Here is a 23,101-nt window from a genome sequence, read left to right as displayed (position 1 = left end):
ATAACAAATCTTTAAAAAAAGATTTATTGAAAGGCAGAGTTAGAGAGAAGTAGAGGCAGAGAGAGAGACAGAGAGAGGTCTTCCAATCCACTCATTCAGTTCCTAAATGACCACAATAGTCAGAGTTGAGCTGATCCAAAGCCACAAGCCAGGAGCTTCTTCCAGGTCTCCCACAAAGGTGCAGGAGCCCTAGGACATGGGCCATCCTCTGCTGCTTTCTCAGGCCACAGCAGAGAGCTGGATTGGAAATGGAGCTGCTAACACTCAAACCGGTGCCCACATGGGATGCCAGCACTGCAGGCTGGGGCTTTAACCTCCCACGGCACAGCACCAGCCCCAAAATAAATATTTTAAAAAAATAATAAGCTAGGCCGGTGGTGCGGCTCACTTGGCTAATCCTCCGCCTACGGCACCAGCATCCTGGGTTCTAGTCCCGGTCGGAGCGCCCGCCTGATTCTGTCCTGGTTGCTCCTCTTCCAGTCCAGCTCTCTGCTGTGGCCCGGGAAGGCAGTGGAGGATGGCCCAAGTGCTTGGGCCCTGCACCTGCATGGGAGACCAGGAGGAAGCACCTGGCTCCTGGCTTCGAATCGGCGCAGCACTGTCCGTAGCAGCCATTTGGGGGGTGAACCAACAGAAGGAAGACCTTTCCCTCTCTAACTCTGCTTGCCAAAAAAAAAAAAAAAAAAAAAGCTAATGGGATGAAAAATGATTAACTGTCAAATGCTGTTGCCAGGTCGGGTAAAAAGAAAATGAGATCGACCACAGAATTCCACAATAGGAAGGTCAGCTGGGAGGCAATAAGAAGCAGAGAAAGAGGGTGGGGAAAAAAATTTTTTCTTTTTTTTTTTTTTTACATTTATTTACTGGGGCCAGCACTGTGGCGTAGCGGGTAAAGCCACTGCCTCCAGTGACAGCATCCCATATGGGTGCTGGTTCAAGTACTGGCTGCTCCAATTCCAATCCAGCTTTCTGCTATGACTTGGGAAAGCAGCAGAAGATGGCCAAGTCCTAGGGCCCCTGCACCTGTGTGGGAGACCTGGAGGAAGCTCCTGGCTCCTGGTTTCGGACTGGCACAACTCTGGCCATTGCAGCCAACTGGGGAGTGAACCAGCAGATGAAGACACCCCTCCCTCCCTCCCTCTCTCTGCCTCTCCTCTGTGTAATTCTTTTAAATAAATAAATCTTTTTAAAAAAGATTTACTTATTAAATAATAAATATAATTAATTAAATAATAAATAGTAAATAATTTACTTATTTCAAAGGCTTTACCCATTATGCCACAGTGTCATCCCCAAGGGTGATAACCGATGGGAAGTTCAGTCTTAGTTATTTTTAAGATGGATGAGGTAGAGGGTAGGAGTCTGACACAGCAGTTGAGATACTTCTTGGAAAAGCCACATCCATATTGGAGTGCCTGGATCTAATCCAAGTTCCAATTCCAATCTGAATTCCTGCTACTGTATACCTTGGGAGGCAGCTCAAGTACTGGGGTTGCCAACCATGTAGGAGGCCCTAATACAATTCCTGGCTCCTAACAGAGCCCACCCTAGTTCTGGTGGGCATCTGTGGAATGAACCAGATGTTGCGTTCTCCCTCTGGCTCTGGGTCTACTTTTCACATAAAATGAAAAAAAAATTTTAAAAACTAGAGGATGTATACGTGTTCTAAAATAAAAATTTGCCAACTTAAAATCTCTAAATGAACGAACTGCACGAACTCTGCTAAAGAAGGAAAAAGCAGGACGGTGCCATGGCGCACTAGCCTAATCTTTCTGCCTGCGGCGCCGGCAACCCAGGTTCTAGTCCCGGTTGGGGTGCCTGATTCTGTCCCGGTTGCTCCTCTTCCATCCAGTCCAGCTCTCTGCAGTGGCCCGGGAAGGCAGTGGAGGATGGCCCAAGTGCTTGGGCCCTGCACCCGCATGGGAGACCAGGAGGAAGCACCTGGCTCCTGGCTTTGGATCGGCATAGCTCTGGCCGTAACAGCCATTAGGGGGATGAACCAACGGAAGGAAGGAAGACCTTTCTCTCTCTCACTGTCTAACTCTGCCTGTCTAAAAAAATAAATATAAAGAAGAAGAAGAAAGAAAAAGCAGAGTTGAAATCCATTTAGCTCTTGTGATCTCTGAAAAATAATTTGTGCTGAAAATTCCTTTATCAACCATGTTCTAAAAATGAAACATCCATATGTGCTATCATTAACAGAGCAAAATTTTAACTATTAGAAAGAAACTCAAACTGAGTTTGAATATTTCTTTTTTAAAATTTTTATAATTTTATTTTTTAAATATATTTGAAAGCCAGAGTCACAGAGAGAGGGGGTTGAGGAGACAGAGAGAGCTTCTGTATGCTGCTTCATTCCACAAATGACCACAATGGCTGGACCAAGCTGAAGCCAGGAGCTGCTTCTGGGTCTCCCACATGGGTGCAGAGGCCCTAGCACCTGGGACATTTTCTACTGCCTTCCCAGGCCATTAGCAGCGAGCTGGATTGCAAGTGAAGCAGCTGGGTCTCAAACTGGCCAGCATCCATATTGGACACTGGTGCTGCAGGCAGCGGCTTAACCCGCTACCTGGTTGGAATTTTAATATTTCATATTATGTCAGGCAAGTGGGGCAAGCAATATGGCACAGCACATTAAGCTGCCACTTGCGATGCTAGTCATACTGGAGTGCCAGGTTGAGTTCGGCTCTTCTACTTCCAGACCTCCAAACCAGCTCCCTAGTGATGTGATTAAGAAAGTAGGGGAAAGATGGCCGGAGTGCTTGGACCCCTGCCACACATATGGGAGACCAGGATGGAGTTCTGGGCTCCTGGCTTCAACCTGGCCCAGCCACAGACGCTGGGTCCATTTTGGGAGTAAACCTGCAGATGGAAGATCTCTTTCTCTGTCCCTCCCTCTCTCTGCCACTCTGCCTTTCAAATAAGTAATCTTAAATAAATAAATCAGTGAAATAAAGCAAGTGGTAAGAAAACATCACATTTTAATGTATTTAGATATCATCTATTTTTATACCATTCTAAGAACAGTGACAGTGAAAACAGTGATCCAGAATCAAAACAAGTATTTTCAATGTTTTTTACTAAAGCAAGAAAGCACATAAATTAACTTTATGAAGAAATGAAAAACAAAGGATGACCCCAATGTTTATTTAACAGTCATTCTCCAAGTAGCCCAACTAAGTGAAGTGTGCCATGGAAACGGAACAGGAGAAAAGCTACTCAGTTTGTCAGTGTGGTCTTGTTTTATTTACGACAGAGGGAGACTACTGCCCTTAGCCTGAGCCACACATTCACATGTCTTAATTCTTTCTCCCCTTCTCCAAGATAGCTGTTTCACAGATTCTCTCCCCTCCAACCATCAACACCCCTGTCTCTGTCACTCACTCTGCTGATACTTCTAATTAAGAAAATAATAGACATTAAAAGTGCTATTTCCACAACCCATTTGTCACCAAACCAGCTATAGGTGCTCTTCCTGATCTGTAACTGAAATGTAGGTATCACCTCTGCTTCCTGTCTATCGCCTCCCTTCAACACATGTAAGCTGGCAACTTCAAAATACATTTGTTTCTACAATGCCCTTATATTTCCTGTAGCTGCCCATTTCTCTGCTTTCTATACTTAATGTCTTAAGTTCGCTATACTTCATCTTCACGTCCTAATTTTCTTTGAGCCACTCAATTAGGATTTTTACTACAATTACACAAAAACTGCCTTTGTCAAAAACCTCTAAGCAACCAGAAACAATGATCAGTTCCCACTTTTTCCACTAGGAGCATTTCATAGCTGCTCCTCCCTGCTTAGACACACTCTGTGCCCAGCCACAGGGCTAGCACTCTTGTTTCTCCCTCTTTACTCAACTGAACACTTTTCCTTGTTATCAACTCATTCTCCTCCTCCAGGGTGCCGAGAGCCCAGTCCTTGTATCACAGGAGATCACATCAAATCTTACAGCTCGCAGCATCATCTATAAAGCAATGACCTCAAATTCTTATTCCTAACTGCACCCTTTCTGGGGACCCCAGACCCATACCACCTGACCACGTGACATTTCACTTCAACATCTAAATAGAACTGTCCAACCTTAGTACAGTAATCTCTCACCTTCATAGTGGATTGGTTCCAAAACACCTCCTGCCCCAAACCTTAAGAAACCAAACTCCATAGATGCTCAACTCCCTCATCTACAATGGTGCAGTCTTTTACACAGAACCTATGCACCTCCTGCTGCATACTTTAAATCATCTCTAGATGATGTATTAATACCTAATATAATGTAAATACTGTTATAACTATAGATTTTCAGTACAGACACAATTTTTTTCCTGAATATTTTAAGTCTGCAGTTAGCTGCATTCACAGATGCAGAACCTGCAGCCAGAGAGAGCCAACTGTACTGTGATGCCCAGAACAGTTTTCTCTCCAAAGCCAGCTCCTTCCTGTCTTAAATCTCAATAGAAGTCAAATTCCAGCATCTGGCTGCTGCTGCTTGTATATCCAACAAGCAAGTCTTATTGGTTCCATCTTCAAATATATACCACAATCCGCTTAAGATTCTCACCACACACATTATTTTGCAGCACCACCACCTGCTGAGTGGACTACTCTAACATTGGATACCACCTGCCTCTTTCTACTTTTGTCCCTAACTCCTCCCCAGTATGCACAGATCATTCTGACCTAAGCAGCAGCTAAACTAATAATTTAAAATTTCAAATCATTATTTAAATATTCTGTCCAAAACCCTCCACACCTAACTGATAAAATACTTCTAAAACAGTAACTGGAGATGGATGAAAAAAGAGTGTCACTGAGGTAATTATTATACAGAAGTAACAGAATGGTCAATACAAGGGGCTTCAGTATACTCTACTTTCTACTTTAGATACACTTGAAATTTTCCATAACAGGAAGAGTAATAAATAATGATAATAATAAACAATGGCTTTACATCACATTGAAAATCCAAATTTCTTGCCAAAGTCACAGAAGGCCATATGCAGGGTTCTAGACCACGGCCAGGTCTTCCCAACCTCTGTGCTCTCTACCTTGAATGCACTTTCTCTCCTTTTTCTCCTAACCCAAGAAGGACACTCTTTCAAGTTTTATTCAAGTCTGTGCTCTAAAGACAACCCCTCAAAGAAGCTTGACCGTCCTATCTAAAAGGGCATCTACTGCACCATTCTTTTATCACCTCATCCTGCTTTCATTTTATACTGCTAAAAGACATGTATTTGTTGTCCATCTTCCCTATCAGAATGAAGCTCGGTGAAGTGTATGGATTTATGTCTTATTCACCACTATATCACCTGAGCCTACTACAACAGTGCCATGAACATGTTCTGATATTTTACAATTAATGAGTGAATATGATATCACAAGACATCACAGACTATATAACAAAGGCAAGAAAAACTTCTTGGATATTGCATTCAGTAATGTTCTTTCACAAAAAAGGAGTCGATACCTATATAGTGAATATATTTTCTAGCTTAGAATACTTGGTCTTAATAAAAATCAAATATTATCAAAAGGAAGAACTTACTGGTGTAAGCTGTTGAGTATTTAATAACTGCTGAAACTGCTGTTGATGAATAAGTATTTGTCTTTGCTGGTCAGAAAGTAATCCTAGTCCTGAGGCACTGAAAAATGATCAGAATTCTTACTTTCTACTAAACACCTCTCAAGTAAATGAAAGACAACTTTCCAATTTGATGTTTAATAAATTAACAAATTTTTAATAACTTTTTAAATACAATTACATACAAATTATTTCTTCTTTCTCTCTCCTATATGCATGTTAACAGCTAAATAACAAGCCATATTGTCAAGATATTTTATTGTATACAAACTATACACTGCTTTTTATAGAATAGTGATGTATGTTTATTAAAAATCATGTATGTTTATTTTTAATTATTCAAGAAAACTTCAGCCCATACAAAGTAACACATAATTATAACAAAGAATACATGCTAACTGATTTGACCTAATCTTTTTAATGGCCAGTAAAATTAAGCACCAAGGAAAAGAAAGCCTGAAGAAATAGCTTAATAGTACCCATGCAAATCCATTTAGAATTTATTCCCCAAAAGAATATTTGATAACATGGCTACAGCCCTCTTATTTTGAACAAATATCCAAATGAAATTCCAAGACAATGAAACCAGTAAGTTTCACTTCCTAGAAATTCAAGATATAGGACCCAATATTTGATTAGAAAATGAACAAAACTACATAGTTGAATTTTAAACCAATATTCCTATGAATCTACACTGTAGTATTATCTTTTTTCAGAGTTTATGCTAACACGAACACAATATACAAGGGAATGAGAAAAATTAACACTGGCTTCATAGATCAAAACCAAGATTTTTAGCAAAGAGTATATTTAATGCTTTATTACTTAAAGTGATTTAGTTTTGTTTGAATTCAAGTTGACTTTCGAAAATACACTCTGTGTATACTCATTTTAAAAGTTTTGGTGATTTGTATTTTCTTAGAGTATATCTGTAAGTAACATATTAAAATCCCAATCTAATAAGACCAACACTGGTACTATGTTGTACCAAAAAAAAAAAAAAAAAAAAAAAAAGTGAAACATTAGAGTAAATTTCTTACCTGTTAGTCAGTGTAGCTGGCATTGGATGTGTTGCATTAGGTGGTACAGTTGTGTGAGTGAGGGGGGCAGGGTTCTGGGATATTGTGACAGGGGTCGGAATAACCCCATTTAAAGCTCCTACAATGCCATTAATTGCCAGTTGGTTACCTGGCAAAGCTCCAATTATTCCACCCACTGCAGACACAGCAGGAATGTTGGATGTTACAGTCTGCATTCCACTAGCTAGTGCTCCCACTGTCACACCATTGACTTGCTGGACTCCACTAACTCCTGAGCCTGGTTGAGCTGGACTCTGCCCAGCAGGAGGTGGAGTCGAAAGAGCTGAAGAACTGCTGGTGCTTTGTCCACTGGAGGTTAAGTCCTATGCAAGAAAAATTATAAATTTAAATTGTAAACAACATAACAAAATAGTTTAAAATAATTTCAACGATTTGCAATGATATACTATTATTATATACTATTGTTCTCAAGTAAAACAAGTGAAAATAACCACACAAAAATTACCTGATTTAACACAGGAAGAGAATTATCAGGTAAAAAGCTGTTTCCTATATGAGGGCTCTTACTGCTGTTCAAGGAATCAGTAGTAGGAGCTACAACAGTAAAAGACAAAAAAAAAATTCATTTATCATTCATTTACCATATTAAATTCTAATATATGTAAGGTTAAAGGCTTATGTAAAAGCTTATTAGAAGCTCATATTAAATATTAAAAACACTTCAATAGTGAGTTTTACCAAAACCAGCTTAAAGAGAATATTGAATATTGTATCTTTAATAAGATCATTATGTAGTAAAATAAATTTTACCATTAAGTTAGGTACTAAGAAGTTAAAGCAAATTCAAGTTGACCACTTAATAGGATCCTTTACACCCTTTGAAAATAACCTATCATTTATTTTCTATATGTTCATGTAACAGCTGACCAGTTATCAGTTACTTATTATGCAAGTGATATTTTCTTTAAGTACAAATTAAATATTTTCATACTCACCAGTCTGTGCTGAAAATGCATGTATTTGATGAGATGGACTAGGATTTGTAGTTATTGTTGGAAAAGGCACTGAAAGCTGTGCATTTAATAGCTGAAGACGCTCCTTTTTGGCAGTCAAGTTTTTAATTTGTTCTTCTAATCTTCGATTTTCAACTTGAAGTTGGTGTAAAGACTTCAACATTCCTAAAACTAGCAAACATTTATTTGGATGAAAAGTCTATACAAAAAATATTTTATGAACCCAGTGTCCACAACCTTAGAAGTAAGTATAGAAATGGTAATATATGGGACTGGCATTAAGGCTTAGCAGGTAAAGCTGCCACCTGAGACACAAGCATCCCATATGTGCACCACCAGTTCGAGTCTCAGCTGTTCCACGGCCAATCCAGCTCCCTGTTAATGTGCCTGGGAAAGCAGTAGAAGATGGCCCAAGTGCTTGGGCCCCTGCACCCACATGGGAGACCCGGAGAAAGCTCCTGGCTTCCTGGCTTCGAATCGGCCCGCCTCCAGCCATCGTGGCCAGCTGGGGAGTGAACCAGTGGATAGAAGAGCTCCCTCTCTGCCTCTGCCTCTGCCTCTCTGTAATTCTGCCTTTCAAATAAATAAATCTTTTAAGAAAAAAACATAAAGGGAGATTATTAATGATAACCACTTACTTTCCTCAAAATAAAAGTTCTATTAAAAATCTGAAGTGCTTGCCATGATTTGTTCATTAAATTCCTATTTAAAATGGAAAAGGATCACACTAATATCCTTTTCCATAATAAAGAGCACACATTTTTGCTTACTGCTCAGTTTGCACTAAGCCTGTCCTCAGATCCTTGGCAGGAAAAGACTTCCATTTCAGTTGCGGCTCAGAATGTTGGTCTGCAGGCCACCCAGCAGGGAGCGCTGTGTGTGCACCCCTGCCACCTCTCTGTTTCCAGAGAAAGGTGCATGCCTGTAAACAGGCTTTCTGTCCTATTCCATCTCCTCAAATACTGTTTCAACTCTTTCTATTAGGATCTCCCAACTGACAATACAGAGTGCTGCTCTTAGGCCATGGTGACAGACACGTTAAAAATTCTATGTATTAAGAAGTATTTGTTTAACCCAACCTCAAGGCCTTCAAAAGACAAAACCCTACTGGTACAGCCACATATGGTCATTTCCCAAGGATTTAAGTTATATCCCTTCTCAAGATCCCACAAAGAAGTCCTTAGTGTGCCCAAATGAGATGAAATAAGACTAAGCTAAACCTGTCCTCAAGCTATCATGTTTAAAGGATTATCCTGGCATGAATTACCTTAAAATTAGCATTTTTGTCAGAGAATCATTAATAAAGATATCAATTTATGGCACTTAGCTCACAAACAATAGAGTAAAATGGTTTTAATAAAGCACCAAAGTTTAATTTTAAATCAATGAAGACCATCTATTTTTCTTCTCAAAACATATCTCCTTAACCAAAGTTAAGAACAATTCTCTAGCTAACCACCACCTGTTGTAACTCTTTTTGGCATTAATCACCCAAGGCTCTAATAGTTAAAACTGGAAAGATATTAAATATGCGTATATTATATAATATACAATTCAGTAAATATATGATAAACATATTAATTTAATATATAATTCAGTAATTACTTTTCTCCTCCAAATTGTAAAATTTAGAAATTAAGTGGCTATACTTGATTACATACAATTTTAAAAAATTCTACAGTTTTCTTCAATTAAGCTAAAAGAAGATTGAGCTCATGTTCATGTTCATCTTCATCCATCTGTCTTTATTTAAAGGCAAGAAAACAAATACTTACTGTCACTAGGAGTACCCTGTTCTAATAAAAATTGTTGTCCTTCACTCCACTGCCTCTCCAAAAGCTGTTCTATGCTCGCTGCTACTGGAGGCAGATTTTCTAAACTGTTGTTGCCTGGTTGATCATAGCGAATCTGTAAGCTGCTTACAGGGGATCTGTTGAAAATAAAGATGGAGAATGCTTTTAAGAAGAGTTCATTAAAGTTTCTTACCTTATGCTGACCTTTTTTTCCTGTACAAGTTTTCTAACACCAAGCTGCTAATGCCAGAAGTATCAAGTTCCTGGATTTATAAAACCACAATCTACCCTAAAATTGAGTAATTATCATTCTTCTTCCCCAAATTATGAAATCAAAGGAATGGTGACCATAATAGGTAATTAGAAACCACTAGAAAATATAAACATACCACCAGTAATCTCAGAAATAAGCTGAAAAAGAACTTGAACTTGATACGGCTTTATTTATTTATTTATTTATTTATTTATTTATTTTTGGACAGGCATAGACAGAGACAGAGAGAAAGGTCTTCCTTCCATAGGTTCACCCCCTCCTGGTCTCTCATGCGGGTGCAGGGCCCACGCACTTGGGCCATCCTCCACTGCCCTCCCGGGCCACAGCAGAGAGCTGGACTGGAAGAGGAGCAACCGGGACAGAATCAGGCACCCCAACCGGGACTAGAACCCTGGGTGCCAGCACCTCAGGCGGAGGAATAGCCTAGTGAGCCACGGTGTCGGCCTGATACAGCTTTATAAAATAAAATTATAAATATTTCACAATAACTAGAAGGGGAAAAAAATTTCCACTATTCTGACTTAGAATACAGCATATCAGAATAACATGTGACACCAGCATCCCAAATGGGTATTGGTTCAAGTAAGTCCTGGTTGCTCCAGTTCAGATCCAACTCCCTGCTAATATGCCTGGGAAAGCAGCAGAGGATGGCCCAAGTCCTTGGGTGCCTGCACCCATGTGGGAGACCCAGAAGAAGCTTCTGGCTTTGGATAGGCCCAGCTCCAGCTGTTGAGGCCATTTGGGGAGTGAACCAGTGGACCAAATACCTCTCTCTCTCCCTAACCCTGCCTTTCAAATAAAAAATAAATAGATCTTAAAAAAAAAAAAAAAAAAAAAAACACCTTGCCTTGCCAATTCTGTGTGAAAGTTCAATCAAATCAGATAAACTAACAATTTTAAAACAATCTATTGTTATAATTCAAAATTACTTATTTTCAAGTATTTATTTCTAGTAGTAACCATTTAATCAACCCTTCTAAAACAAATAGTATTTATATTATCTTAAATTACTAAATGTGGCCATTTCAGGTCTCCAGCCTCCATTCTAACATAACACATTAGTTAAGGAGCTTGAGAGTTTCCAAAATGTTTCCACATAACCCTAATTTCCTCATATGATAATCTTCAATAACCTAATGAGAAATAAAAACCTGGTTTTTTTGGCTCCATTTCCAAATCAGGAAACAAGGTTAGACTTTAATGACTTGTCCAAAGACACACCGCTAGAAAATGGTAGCAGTCAGGGCTACATCTGAGGCCTACCAGGAATCTAGAAGTGTTGCTGCTACGCAGCCTTAATATGCTTCTCTACAAAATTTCTTTAAATAAGAAGGTAAACAAATAGAGCTTTTTATTCCAGTGTAAACATCATATACTACAAATAGCTGACCATCCCTCTTGAAATAGCACATTATGCCATTACAATTCAGGTTATTACATTTTAGGCTTATTTTGAAAGCAACACAAAGTTAGAAATACACTCTAAAAATAATCTTGTACCAATTATTATGGTAATACCTGTTTAAACAAAAAAGAAAACACACTGAACAAAAGAGAACTTAGGGATTTTGAGTAATTTCTGGAAGACTTATGTGATATTTTTAGTGCAAAGGGGGCACAAAACACATGAGCAAAATTCTATTAACTTTCTTCTTTGAAAAGCGAAACATAACAGATATAATAGAAATAATTACAATTTATAACCATAGACCAGTCAGATAATTTTATAATTGTATACTTCAGATCCATGGTTTCCAAAAAGGGATATTTAATTTTCTATAGAGGTCAAGCAGTAAAAACAATACTACTCTTAATTCACTCAGGAATTATCAGGGAAAAAGCAGTACTACTAAAATTAGAGGTTAGTGGTCTAATGTCTATCATGAGAAAGAGGATTTTCCTTAACTGACATTCCACCAAATGTAATACAGTCATACTATTACTTATGGTTTGTCATCATATAAAAATGTTTACTTTTTAACAGAATCTCTTCTGTACTTGAAGACTCTAAAAAAGAAGACTCTAAAAAGGATTCTTTTGTCTTGTGCTCTACTGTCAACCAATCTAACTTGATGCTGAGTTTACAAAATTAGAAAATAGAGAAAACAAACCAGTAGGTGCAGTAAGTTGAAAAAAATGGAATAAAGTACAATGATAGCTATCACCAGAGTTCCCATATTCTATTAACTGACACAATGTTACAAACCACTATTCAGTTTCATAATTTCATATTTCCTAATTAATTATAATAAATGTGGTCCAATAGTATCTAACACAATTTTATAAAACATGTAATACCTTTGTCATACTCTGATACAAACATTGTTAAGAATCAGGAGAATTTTAGAGTTCTACCAGAAGAGCTTTGTTTACTGAAATAGAAACTGCACAATGCGATGTTAAGTGCACTGCTCACAACACAGCTGAAACTGGAACCCCAAGTTCAAAGTCTTGAGTTTGCAGCTTTAAGAGATTTTAAAGACTGTTTATGAGCAAAACTAATTCCCCAAATCAATGCATTAATAGTACCAGCAACTAAATATACAGATGATAAAAATCAGGGTTCAAATTGATTGGAAACATAAAAGATATCCTTTTAGCTTAAAAACCTAATCATGTGTTTAAATTAATACCCAAATTAACTTAGAATCATTTTTCTTGACTGTCTTCTTATCTCCAGAATGCTTTTACAGCCTCAAAAATGTACACTCACTGATATGAGATAACAAAGTTTCCAAATCGCAAAACCTTTCCTTTGCCTACTCTCAGCAGTGTAAATAGTGCTTACCGTGGAGAGAGACTTCCTCGGGGTGAGCTTCCTCTGCCAACCAGGCTGCGGCTATTGTCTCCAAGATCTTGATCTGCAGTGTAAATATTTCAGAACTGATAAAGTGACTCTCTTACTAGATAAGCGGTTTTAAGCTCTTGCCCTGATTTCTCCAAAAACATACATTAAACCTTTACCACTATCTTTGCAGCTACTATGAAGGTAGAAGATGGGGCATGTTGCTGGTTTAGAACTGCTGAACTGTGGCATGTAAGGCGTTGTCCCTACACGTTTTTGTGGGTGTAGAAGGCCATGGATTATGTTCTGCTCTTTCATTCCTTTCAATTTTACAGCACAGAAGCGTGGTTTGCATTTGCAGTACCCTCCCCTCAGCCACTTTTAATTTCTACGGTTAAAGTAATGAATCACAGCTGTGGACAGCTAATCTGTATGCTTATCACAGCAAATCCGTATGCTTTGTATTTTTTAACACTTTACATCCCAAACCAAGTTATAAAGTGTATTTACACAAAGCTGCACATGAGAAATTATTTGGTACATGGATCCTCACACCAAGAAATTCTAAATAAACAAAAAAAAAAAAGATGAAAATAAAGAATTCTGTATTTAAAAAAAATTTTAAGCCTCCCAAATCTTCCTAATTAAACATCAAATATCTCTGCTTGAAAAGTAACTTGTATCTCCCTCATTCACCCTATCTGGTCTCTTACAATGCTCTGGTCCGCTTATTCGGAGTCAAGTAACCTCTGACCCTTAAAGGGTAAAGACATGACTGATCCATTCTTGGGGAACTGCTAAACCCATTCCCTTCCCCCAAACAGGCATGACTACTTGGACATGTCAACAAATCCTTAAGGGTGGAATGAAACAAAGCAAATCCAGTGGCTCATTAAAACCATGCAAGAGGCAACTGCTACAAAATGTCAACTAGTAAAAATGCACAGGATTACTAAACACTGTAGAAATTCTCTAACAGGATTTTTTTTTAAACCAAGTTTGTGTAATGCAATTTCATGAATTATGCAAATAAAGATTTAGGCTAGTCACAGAAAAGCCCAGTGTTATGTTACTTTCCTTGCACAGAACTGAGAACTGAACACATCAATCACGGAAGTCACAGGAGACATGGTTGCATTCCTGCTGCTGATGGCTCTGCTTAAACATTTACATTTCAGACAGTAAAACAGCACAGCATACTACTCACTTCCAACTCTGATTCTTTTGGTTAAGAAAAAGGACACAATTCTCTATTAACCACACCCTTAGACATTTTTCAAATGAGTTCAGAAGGGGGTAGGAGAGGCAATTACATCGGGTAGAGTAGAATTTTAGAGTTTAATAATTCTTGAAAACTTACCTGTTTGACTGTTTTCAGTCTGAGCTATAAGAGCTGCCATTGATGGATTTGTATTTAATCTATTGCCATACATATGAGATGGTGCCTGACTAAGAGAGGATCCAGATAGAGTATTTGCCTAAATAAAAAGAATTATAAGTTAACTCTATTTGAAAATATCTTAATGTTTTTCCTTCTAATATATCTAGTAATTATTCTCTGCAACAAGGATAGTATAAGCAAGAATCCCTAACTTTTTAAAAAGCAGATTTTTATTCTTACTTGGTTTTGCCAACTGAACATGTGAATTTTTGAAAAATCGCATCACTACAAACTAAAGAAAAAAATGAAACACTGGCACACTCAAAAAACTATTCTTGCTTTTAATTTTCAAAGTAGCTGGTTCATAGTGAAGCCCAGCGGCACAGTAGCCATGTGGATATACAACTACTTATTTAATCTTGTTAAACCATTTATAAATAAGGCAGGTAGACAACAGATTGTCTAACAAAATACCATAATCTCTTATATCACAAGCTGGTTAAGGAAGTAAAAACTTCCAACTACTATTACTAGTATTTTAAGTACATGGAGCCATACTGCCATTGCTTAACTCTGTCATTAGTAAAACCTGCACACTATTTTGTTACTTCCTATTTTGATAGACTTGGAAGCCTGCTGCTTTTTCTGTTTTGTTTTGTTTTGTTTTGTTTTTAAAAGAAAGCAAATAGGCATCACAAGTATGCTTTCTATACAATGCAGGGCTCAACGAATCACAGCTCTGCCCTGACCCCATATAAGGCACTGTCTTTTTGGCAGAAAGCCAGCTCAACTAACTGAAGAGCTCGTCCAAAGTTTGTAATTCATTCATGTTGCTAACCACAATTCTGAAGGCCTCTCCTGGGACCTGTGCCAAACAAGCGAAAATGAACCCTTAAACAGATGAAGCTAAAGAGGCTGGCCAAAGTATTGCATAATCCAATGTAATAAAAATGCCTCCTTTGATGTGCATGCTCTCTCCCACTTTCCAAGAATATTACAACCTTAAAATGTGGCATTTTGAAGCAAATCTCCTATACTCAAAATACTGTTACTCACTGGGCTGAAATAATTTTCAGATTTAACAGAAACACAAATTTTAAAGTAGACTTCTTGTTCATGAATGAAATTGAGCATAAGCTTTATCAAATGAAATCACTGCATAATTATTTTTAGAACAAAAATCTAGGAAACAATTACAAAGAACCAAAGCACTTCTAACATAAAGAAGCTAAATAACAGCAGAACAAAAGATGTGGGACACTGTGACATGTATAACTGCACACAAGAGACAAAGATGATATAGTACTTATAACAAGCAAATATTACAGAGAATTAACTATGTTTCTGGATAGTCTCATATCCTAACATTATATCTTGGCCTTTAGCCAACTTATTAACCATGAAAACTGTACTTTTACAATTCATAAAAATAGTGGCAAGATACAGAATCCTCTCCTTGCTTATCAATGTTTCAAATAGTGTGTTTCATACTTCACATTATAATTATGGAAATCCAATGTGTCAATTTCTGTGTTTCATTTTTTCAATTAAAGCTACATACAAAGTCAATGCACTTTTTCTTACAAAGTCCTGTTTAGCAATCAATTACCCTTCAGTAAAAGGTAAAAGGTTTACCTCTCTAGTCTTAGCTACTCACAAAATAACTTAGAACAAGAAAAATAAAAAATAAACCTGACTCAGATGAACCAGATATCACCAGACTATGTGTTAAATAAGTCTCAGATACCACAAACTGAAAAATTCCTTTTGCAGAGCCAACTGACTCCTACTATAGACACAATTCGAGAATAATCAACTAAGCATACAATAGAATAGAGGCAGAAAATTAATTAGAAGGAGGAAGAAAAACTACCATCTTGAGAGAGCTTTTGGCAGCAAGAAGTAACAGCTAACAGCAAGAGATGAGAGAATAAAAAATTAGTAAGAGTGAGGATGCTACAGAGTGTATGTAGAGGAGGTGGGGAGGAGCTAGTCCTCAAAGAACTGGTACCTCTAGATGCCCTAGCACCTGCAAAGCAAGCCAACATGCTTAGCCTTCTGTCCTTCCATATTTGTGCAGTCATCTCTGTGGTAAAATAGCTCAATTTTAACTAATACTACACCACTTAGAATGTCTCTTTAGCTCCAATTACAAGTCAGTAGGTAAGACTCAAACTACCCAAATCCTCAGAAATATACTTTTTGTAGGAAGGGTCCCTTCTGCTAAGAACTTCATATTTATATTTATTAGCTTAAAATTTCAGAGGCCAGAAATTTTCTGGATCAAGTCTTCAAATTATCTTATTTTCTCTATCATTGGGGCCACTATACTAAAAGCAAAATAAAAAGCAATACAGCATATGACCATAAACAGATTGAAAATAAAAGTTAAAATTTTAGCACATCACAAAGCAGAAAACTCTACTTTTAAAAGATGACGGCAGAATTAAAATAAAATGAGAATATTATCTTCAATGATCTATTTCCCAAGATATTGAAATGGTTAACAACAACAAAAAAGCTGATATTTAAAAATTTTTTTAATTTTGCACTTTAAAAAATTACTACATTTCCCTCAATAAGACACTTTCAAAAGAGAAATCAAAACAAGTTATTAGTTTTCCTAATAGAATTGTTTTGGAATACTAAAACATCTAGTCATTCTACATTAATTCCTGCTGGAAAACTCAAGTCATGAACATCATTTTAAAGTGAGTAGCAAGGGACTAGCATTGTGGTACAGTGGGTTAAGCTGTCACCTACAATGCCTGCATCTCATATAGGCACCTGTTCAAGTACTAGTTGCATAATTTCCAATTCAGCTTCCTGCTAATGTACCTGGAGAAAGCAGAAGATAGCCCAAGTACTTGGGTGCCTGCCAGATACACCTGCCATATGCATGGGAGATTCAGATGTTGTTCCAGATTCCTGGCTTCCACTGTGCCCATTCAGGGTGTGAGCCAGAGAATGGATGATATCTGTCTCCCTCCCTCTCTGTACGACTCTGCCTTTCAAATAAATAAATAAGTAAATTAATGAAAGCATGAATGGAGTGGGTAACAAGGTTACCAATGACTCCATAAATATCTATCATGACTCGCCATGGCATGAAATAATATTTGGAATTGGTTAATGCTGGGTACCCTTGATGATCCTTTCTGTTGATGCCTCCAGACCGGGGGGGGGGGGGGGGGGGACGGGACCAGTCCACATTTTTAAAGTTCTCACAACTTAATAGCAGAAAAGATGGATAAGTGAGAGAACTGAGAAAATGAGAAAAGAAAGATTACTTTAAAAAGTATAGACAAGAAGTCCAGTATTTTTTAAAGCTCAAAAATCATTGTCATTAACAAGTGAAAGTACTAAGATTCAGAGGGATGCAAAGAAGTCCATGTTAATGAGGAGAAAACAGTTACAAAGCATAAAGTGCTCTGAGAGAGTTTACAGAAAAGAAATCTGGAACAAAGAACAAAGGAAACCTTACTATACATGCACTTCTCTACAACATACTATACATGGGATATGGATTTACAAAATGCATTGAAAGTGAATTTCTAATGTACTGTAAGTCTGCTTCAGAAAATAAAATATAAAGCCTAGAAATTCTTTTTGGAGGAAACTACCTATATTTTATGACATTTCAGTTTCATTATGCTCAGGTAAGAAAAATGGCTATTATGGATACGTATTCTTCTTGGATCTATACTGATAGTGTAAGAATAGAATTGTTGGGGCTGATGCTGTGGTACAGTGGGTTAAAGCCCTGGCCCGCAGCACCAGCACCCCAATGGGCGCCAGTTCTTAGCAGCTCCACTTCCAGTCCAGCTCCCTGCTAATGCTGCTGGCAAAGAAGCAGAGGATGGCCCAAGTCCTTGGGTCCCTGCATCCATGTAGGAGACCAGGAAGAAGCTCCTGGCTCCTGATTTCAGATCAGCTCAGCTCCCACCATTGCGACCATTTGGGGAGTGAACCAGTGGATGGAAGACCTCGATTGCTCTCTGTCTCTACCTCTCTCTGTAACTCTATCAAATAAATAAAAATATTTTTTTAAAGAATAGAGTTGTTGACAGCAGAAAGTGAATGAAGGATATTCATGATATACGTGAATTCTTGTCCTGATTGCAATCTTTCTATACATCTAAAATTATTTCAAGACAGTAAGTAACTACTGCCATAATAAACTTCTGGGTTTATTTTTTTGGTGTTGTTTTTAAAGGCAAAGTTATAGAGAGGCAGAGGTAGAGAGAGACACAGAGAAGTCTTCCACCACAGCTTTATTCCCCAAGCTGGGCCTATCCAAAGCCAGGAGCCAGGAGCCAGGAGCTTCTTCTAGGTCTCTCACGTGGGTGCGGGAACCCAAGGACTTGAGCCATCTTCAGCAGAAAGCTGGATCTGAAGCGGAACAGCTGGGACTCAAACTCGTGCCCATATGGGATGCCAGCACCACAGGCAGAAGCTTAGCCTACTAAGCCACAACACTGGCCTCCAAACTTCTATTTTAACAAGCAATATATGATCTCTTAAAAAGCCTCCATAAGAATAATAACCAAAAGGAAACCACTTCCCTTCAAGATGTTTTTTAATATTTAATCTAACATTCTAGTAAAAACTTCACTAAGAGTAATATTACTTTATATAAGGACCCAAGAACGGTAGATCAAAAATGAGTTGAATGATAACTGAAGTAAATCTGAAAGTATGTTTAGGTGTCCACACTGAAGAATACGTTATTTAGAAATTTAGAGTAATAAGGTACTGAAATCTAGAAAAACTGCAAGCCTCTAATAAGACTCACACAAATAAATACAGTATTTTTTAAGTAGTCTGACATACCACATAGAAATATGAACAAGCCTGAAACTTCACCTACTAATGTTCACCTCTTATATTTTAAACTTCTACCTAGGACCACAGAGATATTTTAAAAGAGCTCTAGTTGTAAAGCAGCAACTATACCAAATTCCTAGGCATCTGGCTCCTTCCAAAGGAGTTAGTTATGTATAGAAAGCAGTCAAGCTAAGACTATTTAATTATCTGAATATAAGACTTAAAAGTGGGTATGTTTTGGGTAGATTTTCCCTCTCCCTAATGTTGACAAAAATATAAAGAAAAACAAGAGGAATTAGGCTTGAAAGAATTATACCTATGAAAATTTCACATTTGCAAAGTATTATAGGAGTAAATCATCTAGAGGTAAATTTTAAACTTCATACTTAAATCATACAGGGCAAGCTGTAGCAAGCATTTTTTAAAATGCATAATTAACCTATCAATAAACATTAAAGTCAGATGATTAAACAAGCCTAAAATACAGCAGCTTCTTCTTTAGGCTCTCCAATACTAACATTTAAACACTTCTCTTTTTTAAAGATGTAATTATTTACTTGAAAGTCTGAGTGACAAAGAGAGGAGGGGAGGCATCAGATGGTTTACTCCTCAGATGGCTGCAACAGCCACGAGTGGGCCAGGCAGAAGCCAGAAGCCAGGAGCCAGGAGCTTCATCCGTGCTTCCCACTAGGATGGCAGGAGCCCAAATATTTGAGCTATCTTCCACTGTTTTCCTCAGCCCATTAGAAGGGAGTTGGATAAGAAGTGGAGCAGGGACCAGTGATGTGGCATAGCAGGTTAAGCCTCTGCCTGGGTTCAAGACCCAGCTGCTCCACTTCCGATTTGGCTCCTTCCTAATGGGCCTTCATGACTGGGCCCCTGCAACCACTTGGGAAACCCAAAACAACTCCATGTACTCCCCAGAAGAAACTCCAGGTTCCTGGCTTCAGGTGGACTCAGCCCCAGCCTTTGTGGCTATTTAAATGGGGAGGAAATCAACTGATGGAAGATATCTCTCTTTCTTTCTCTGTTCTCTCCTCCTCTTTCTTTTAACTGTGCCTTTCGAATAAATTGGGGAAAAAAAATCCTGCCACCATTTGGGCAGACAAGTCAAATGAAAAATTAAATTTACCTTTAAAAAACACAACAGGAGCTAGCTTTCTGGCATAGTGGGTAAAGCCACCACCTGCAGTGCCAGCATCCCAAATGGGGGCCAGTTCAAGAGCAAGGCTGCTCCACTTCCCACCCAGCTCTGTGCGATAGCCTAGGAAAGCAGTAGAAGACAGCCCAAGTCATTGGGCCCCTGCTCCCACATGGGAGACCTGGAGGAAACTCCTGGCTCTTGGCTTCAGACTGGAGCAGCTCTGGCCATTGCAGCCATTTGGGGAGTGAAAAGAGCGGACAGAAGACTTCTCTCTCTGCTTCTGCCTCTCTCTAACTCTTCCTTTCAAATAAATAAATAAATAAATCTTTTTAAAAAAGTTAAAAAATTAATAAAGTAAAATAAGTTAAGCATCCAAGACAAAAATCAGTGCCTATATGGGATGCTGGCATCACAAGTGGCAGCTTTACCCACTATGCCATGACACTGGCCCCTATTTCTTTATTATATTCATTGGAGAATTTTACCAATTATACTCTGATATTAACTGTGGATATATTTCAGAGATTAAAATCTATTTCCTTAAGAAACATCTAATATCTAATATCTTAAGAAAATAGATTGTGGGGCTGGCGCTGTGGTGCAGCGGGTTAAAGCCCTGGCCTGAAGCACCCAGCATCCCATATGGGTACCAGTTCTAGTCCTGGCTGCTCCACTGTTGATCCAGCTCTCTGCTATGGCCTGGGAAAGCAGTGGAGGATGGCCCAAGTCCTTGGGCCCCTGCACCCACATGGGAGACCCAGAAGCTCCTGGCTTCGGATCAGTGCAACTCCGACCATTGCAGCCATTTGGGGAGTGAACCAGTGGATGGAGGATCTCTCTCTCTCTCTCTCTCTCTCTTTGTCTGTCTCTATCTCTCTCTGTAACTCTTTCAAATAAATAAAATCTTAAAAAAAAAAAAAAGAAAGAAAACAGTGTACAAATGCTTCATTATGAAATAATATTTGAATATAAATATAATATAATGAATGAAATGGTATTAAACATAATTATGTATTTTTTTGGACTTGCAAACATGGTATGTTTGACCAGAATTTTCCAGGAAAAGTATAAATGAACATTAGACAGGGACAGGAGAATAAAGGAAAGTTTCATATAGTCTCCTGCTCCACTCAAACTTTACACTATGAAACATATTCTGGTAACAGACGCCATTTCTGTGTCAGCTACCACCAGAGTAAGGCTTTAATACTCATCTTGTGATAAGAGATGAAACCAAGTGTGAACAACATTCAGGTCCCATGAGTAGCCTGACTGTTGAAGCTGTCAGGTTCAATTGCATCATTCCACATTACTCAATGCCCCAAACTGCTCCCTAATTGTTAAGAGCTTAACATATTCAAAACCATTGTTTAGGCTAATGCTGAAATGCCCCACAACTGAGTTTTCATAAAGTAAGGAGGGATTAAAGTGTAGTTAAACAGCTACTGAACATTCATGATTGGACAACAGGACTATATAGAACAACCAACCAATTCTAAGTAGGTTGTTTAATTGGTTAATATCTAATCAATATATCTTTTGTTGGGGGAAAGAGGGTGGGAATTAAGTTCCCCAAAGACAACTATGGAGATAATTTTAGATCTAGAGAAGAAACTTAATCCACAGGTGAACCTAAAATTAGCTGGCTAAAATTAATATATTTATATTAGCATATTATTATGAGTTTTAACAGAAAATAGTAATATTTTTGAGAAAGAAAATGTTTCTATACAATTTATTCCCTCGCTGGTAATCAAGCTGTTTCTGTAAGAGTTGAAATTAATTCATTAATTTTATGTATTTATCACATAACTGTAATGAAGGTAGGACAGGTACTTAAAGGCATTCGAACTTTAGATATGAGGCTAACAAAAAAAAAAAACAATTCAAGGTAACAGTAGTGAGTAGCAAAGCTTCTGTAATTCAGGAACTCTATGACACAAAATGTCTATTGTGTATTGCGTCATCAAAATAGACACAGAACTCTAACAGTGGTTTTCAAAGTAATGCCTCTTACCAGGAGAGGCACACAGTGGGAAGATCATTTTTAGAGTAATTAATTAGTGATTAGAGGGCAGATTAAGAAATTGATTCCAGGCCGGCGCCGCAGGTCACTAGGTTAATCCTCCGCCTTGCGGCGCCGGCACACCGGGTTCTAGTCCCGGTCAGGGCGCTAGATTCTGTCCCGGTTGCCCCTCTTCCAGGCCAGCTCTCTGCTGTGGCCAGGGAGTGCAGAGGAGGATGGCCCAAGTGCTTGGGCCCTGCACCCCATGGGAGACCAGGATAAGTACCTGGCTCCTGCCACTGGATCAGCGCGGTGCGCCGGCTGCAGCGCGCCGGCCGCGCCGGCCATTGGAGGGTGAACCAACAGCAAAGGAAGATCTTTCTCTCTGTCTCTCTCTCTCTCACTGTCCACTCTGCCTGTCAAAAAAAAAAAAAAAAGAAATTGATTCCAAACTCTGTTCTAACACTTACCAGATATGTTACTTTGCACCAATACTTAATCTTTTCATCATCTTATAGCAGTATTACAAATTCTTATAAAAAATTAAGAGTATTTTGCCCAGAAAAATAATTTTGTTACAAATATAATCCATTATGAAACTAGTTAAAACAGATGAAAGTTTCATCTGACTAATCAAATATAAATACAAATATCCCCCAAACTTGGTTGGATCTGTCTGGAAAACTGAATCATTTTCTCAAATAGTATGAAAATGGTCATTATTAGTCATCACCTGAGAAGAAATCAAAGACTCACTGCCACACATACGCACAAGCACACACAATTTTCAAAGGTGACAGAATTAAAGTATAACAGAAACCTGTAAGATCCCAGTCACTAAACTATATCTTAACATGCTGAATTCTGCATTTACTAAATACTGTATATATCAATCTTGTAAGTTTATGTAAATTAATTTTAAACCAATATCATTTCTTAAAATAGTAACTTGGGGTAGAAAGAAGAAACCACAATTACTGACATGAAAACTGAATCCAAAACTAACTGAAATGAAAAATTATAGAACACAATTCTTTTTCATTACATTCAATCTTAGATTATTGTATGAAAGAAATCATCCTTAAAACAAAAACATTTGTATATTCCCAAAGACAGAACAGAATGAGTACAGAACTGGAGGAATAGTGAGATTTGAAAGGCAAAAATAAAAAATTATGACATTTCTAGAGAAACTGATTTATATCCCTATTAATGATCTTACAATCCAACAACAATCACACAGACAGGAGTTCTAGCT

At 38.1% G+C, this 23,101-nt stretch overlaps 1 protein-coding gene across 50 annotated transcripts in view; it reads right to left on the bottom strand.

Moving 5' to 3' along the window:
• MLLT10 (MLLT10 histone lysine methyltransferase DOT1L cofactor) overlaps positions 1-23,101 on the bottom strand; it is a 217,751-nt gene that overhangs the window by 5,408 nt on the left and 189,242 nt on the right. For 43 of the 50 annotated variants that reach the window (XR_016218946.1, XR_016218945.1, XM_089311539.1 and 40 more), the window contains 7 exons: positions 13,847-13,964; positions 12,490-12,562; positions 9,410-9,564; positions 7,617-7,805; positions 7,127-7,215; positions 6,622-6,983; positions 5,546-5,642 (listed from right to left, as the gene is read on the bottom strand). Coding sequence is in view for 47 of the 50 variants with exons in the window: in XM_089311539.1 (XP_089167665.1) it covers positions 5,546-5,642; positions 6,622-6,983; positions 7,127-7,215; positions 7,617-7,805; positions 9,410-9,564; positions 12,490-12,562; positions 13,847-13,964 (1,083 nt within the window). In the remaining 3 variants the exon portion in view is untranslated. The remainder of the gene's footprint in view (positions 1-5,545; positions 5,643-6,621; positions 6,984-7,126; positions 7,216-7,616; positions 7,806-9,409; positions 9,565-12,489; positions 12,563-13,846; positions 13,965-23,101) is intronic. The other 7 variants (XR_016218947.1, XM_089311528.1, XM_089311532.1 and 4 more) reach the window with 1 other exon arrangement.

The sequence above is a fragment of the Oryctolagus cuniculus genome, chromosome 13 (genome assembly GCF_051225735.1).
Source record: "Oryctolagus cuniculus isolate XC-2025 breed Fujian yellow rabbit chromosome 13, ASM5122573v1, whole genome shotgun sequence".
Lineage (NCBI taxonomy): Eukaryota > Metazoa > Chordata > Mammalia > Lagomorpha > Leporidae > Oryctolagus > Oryctolagus cuniculus.
The sequence above is the reverse complement of the archived record's forward strand: the minus strand, read 5'-3'. Positions and strand labels throughout refer to the sequence as shown.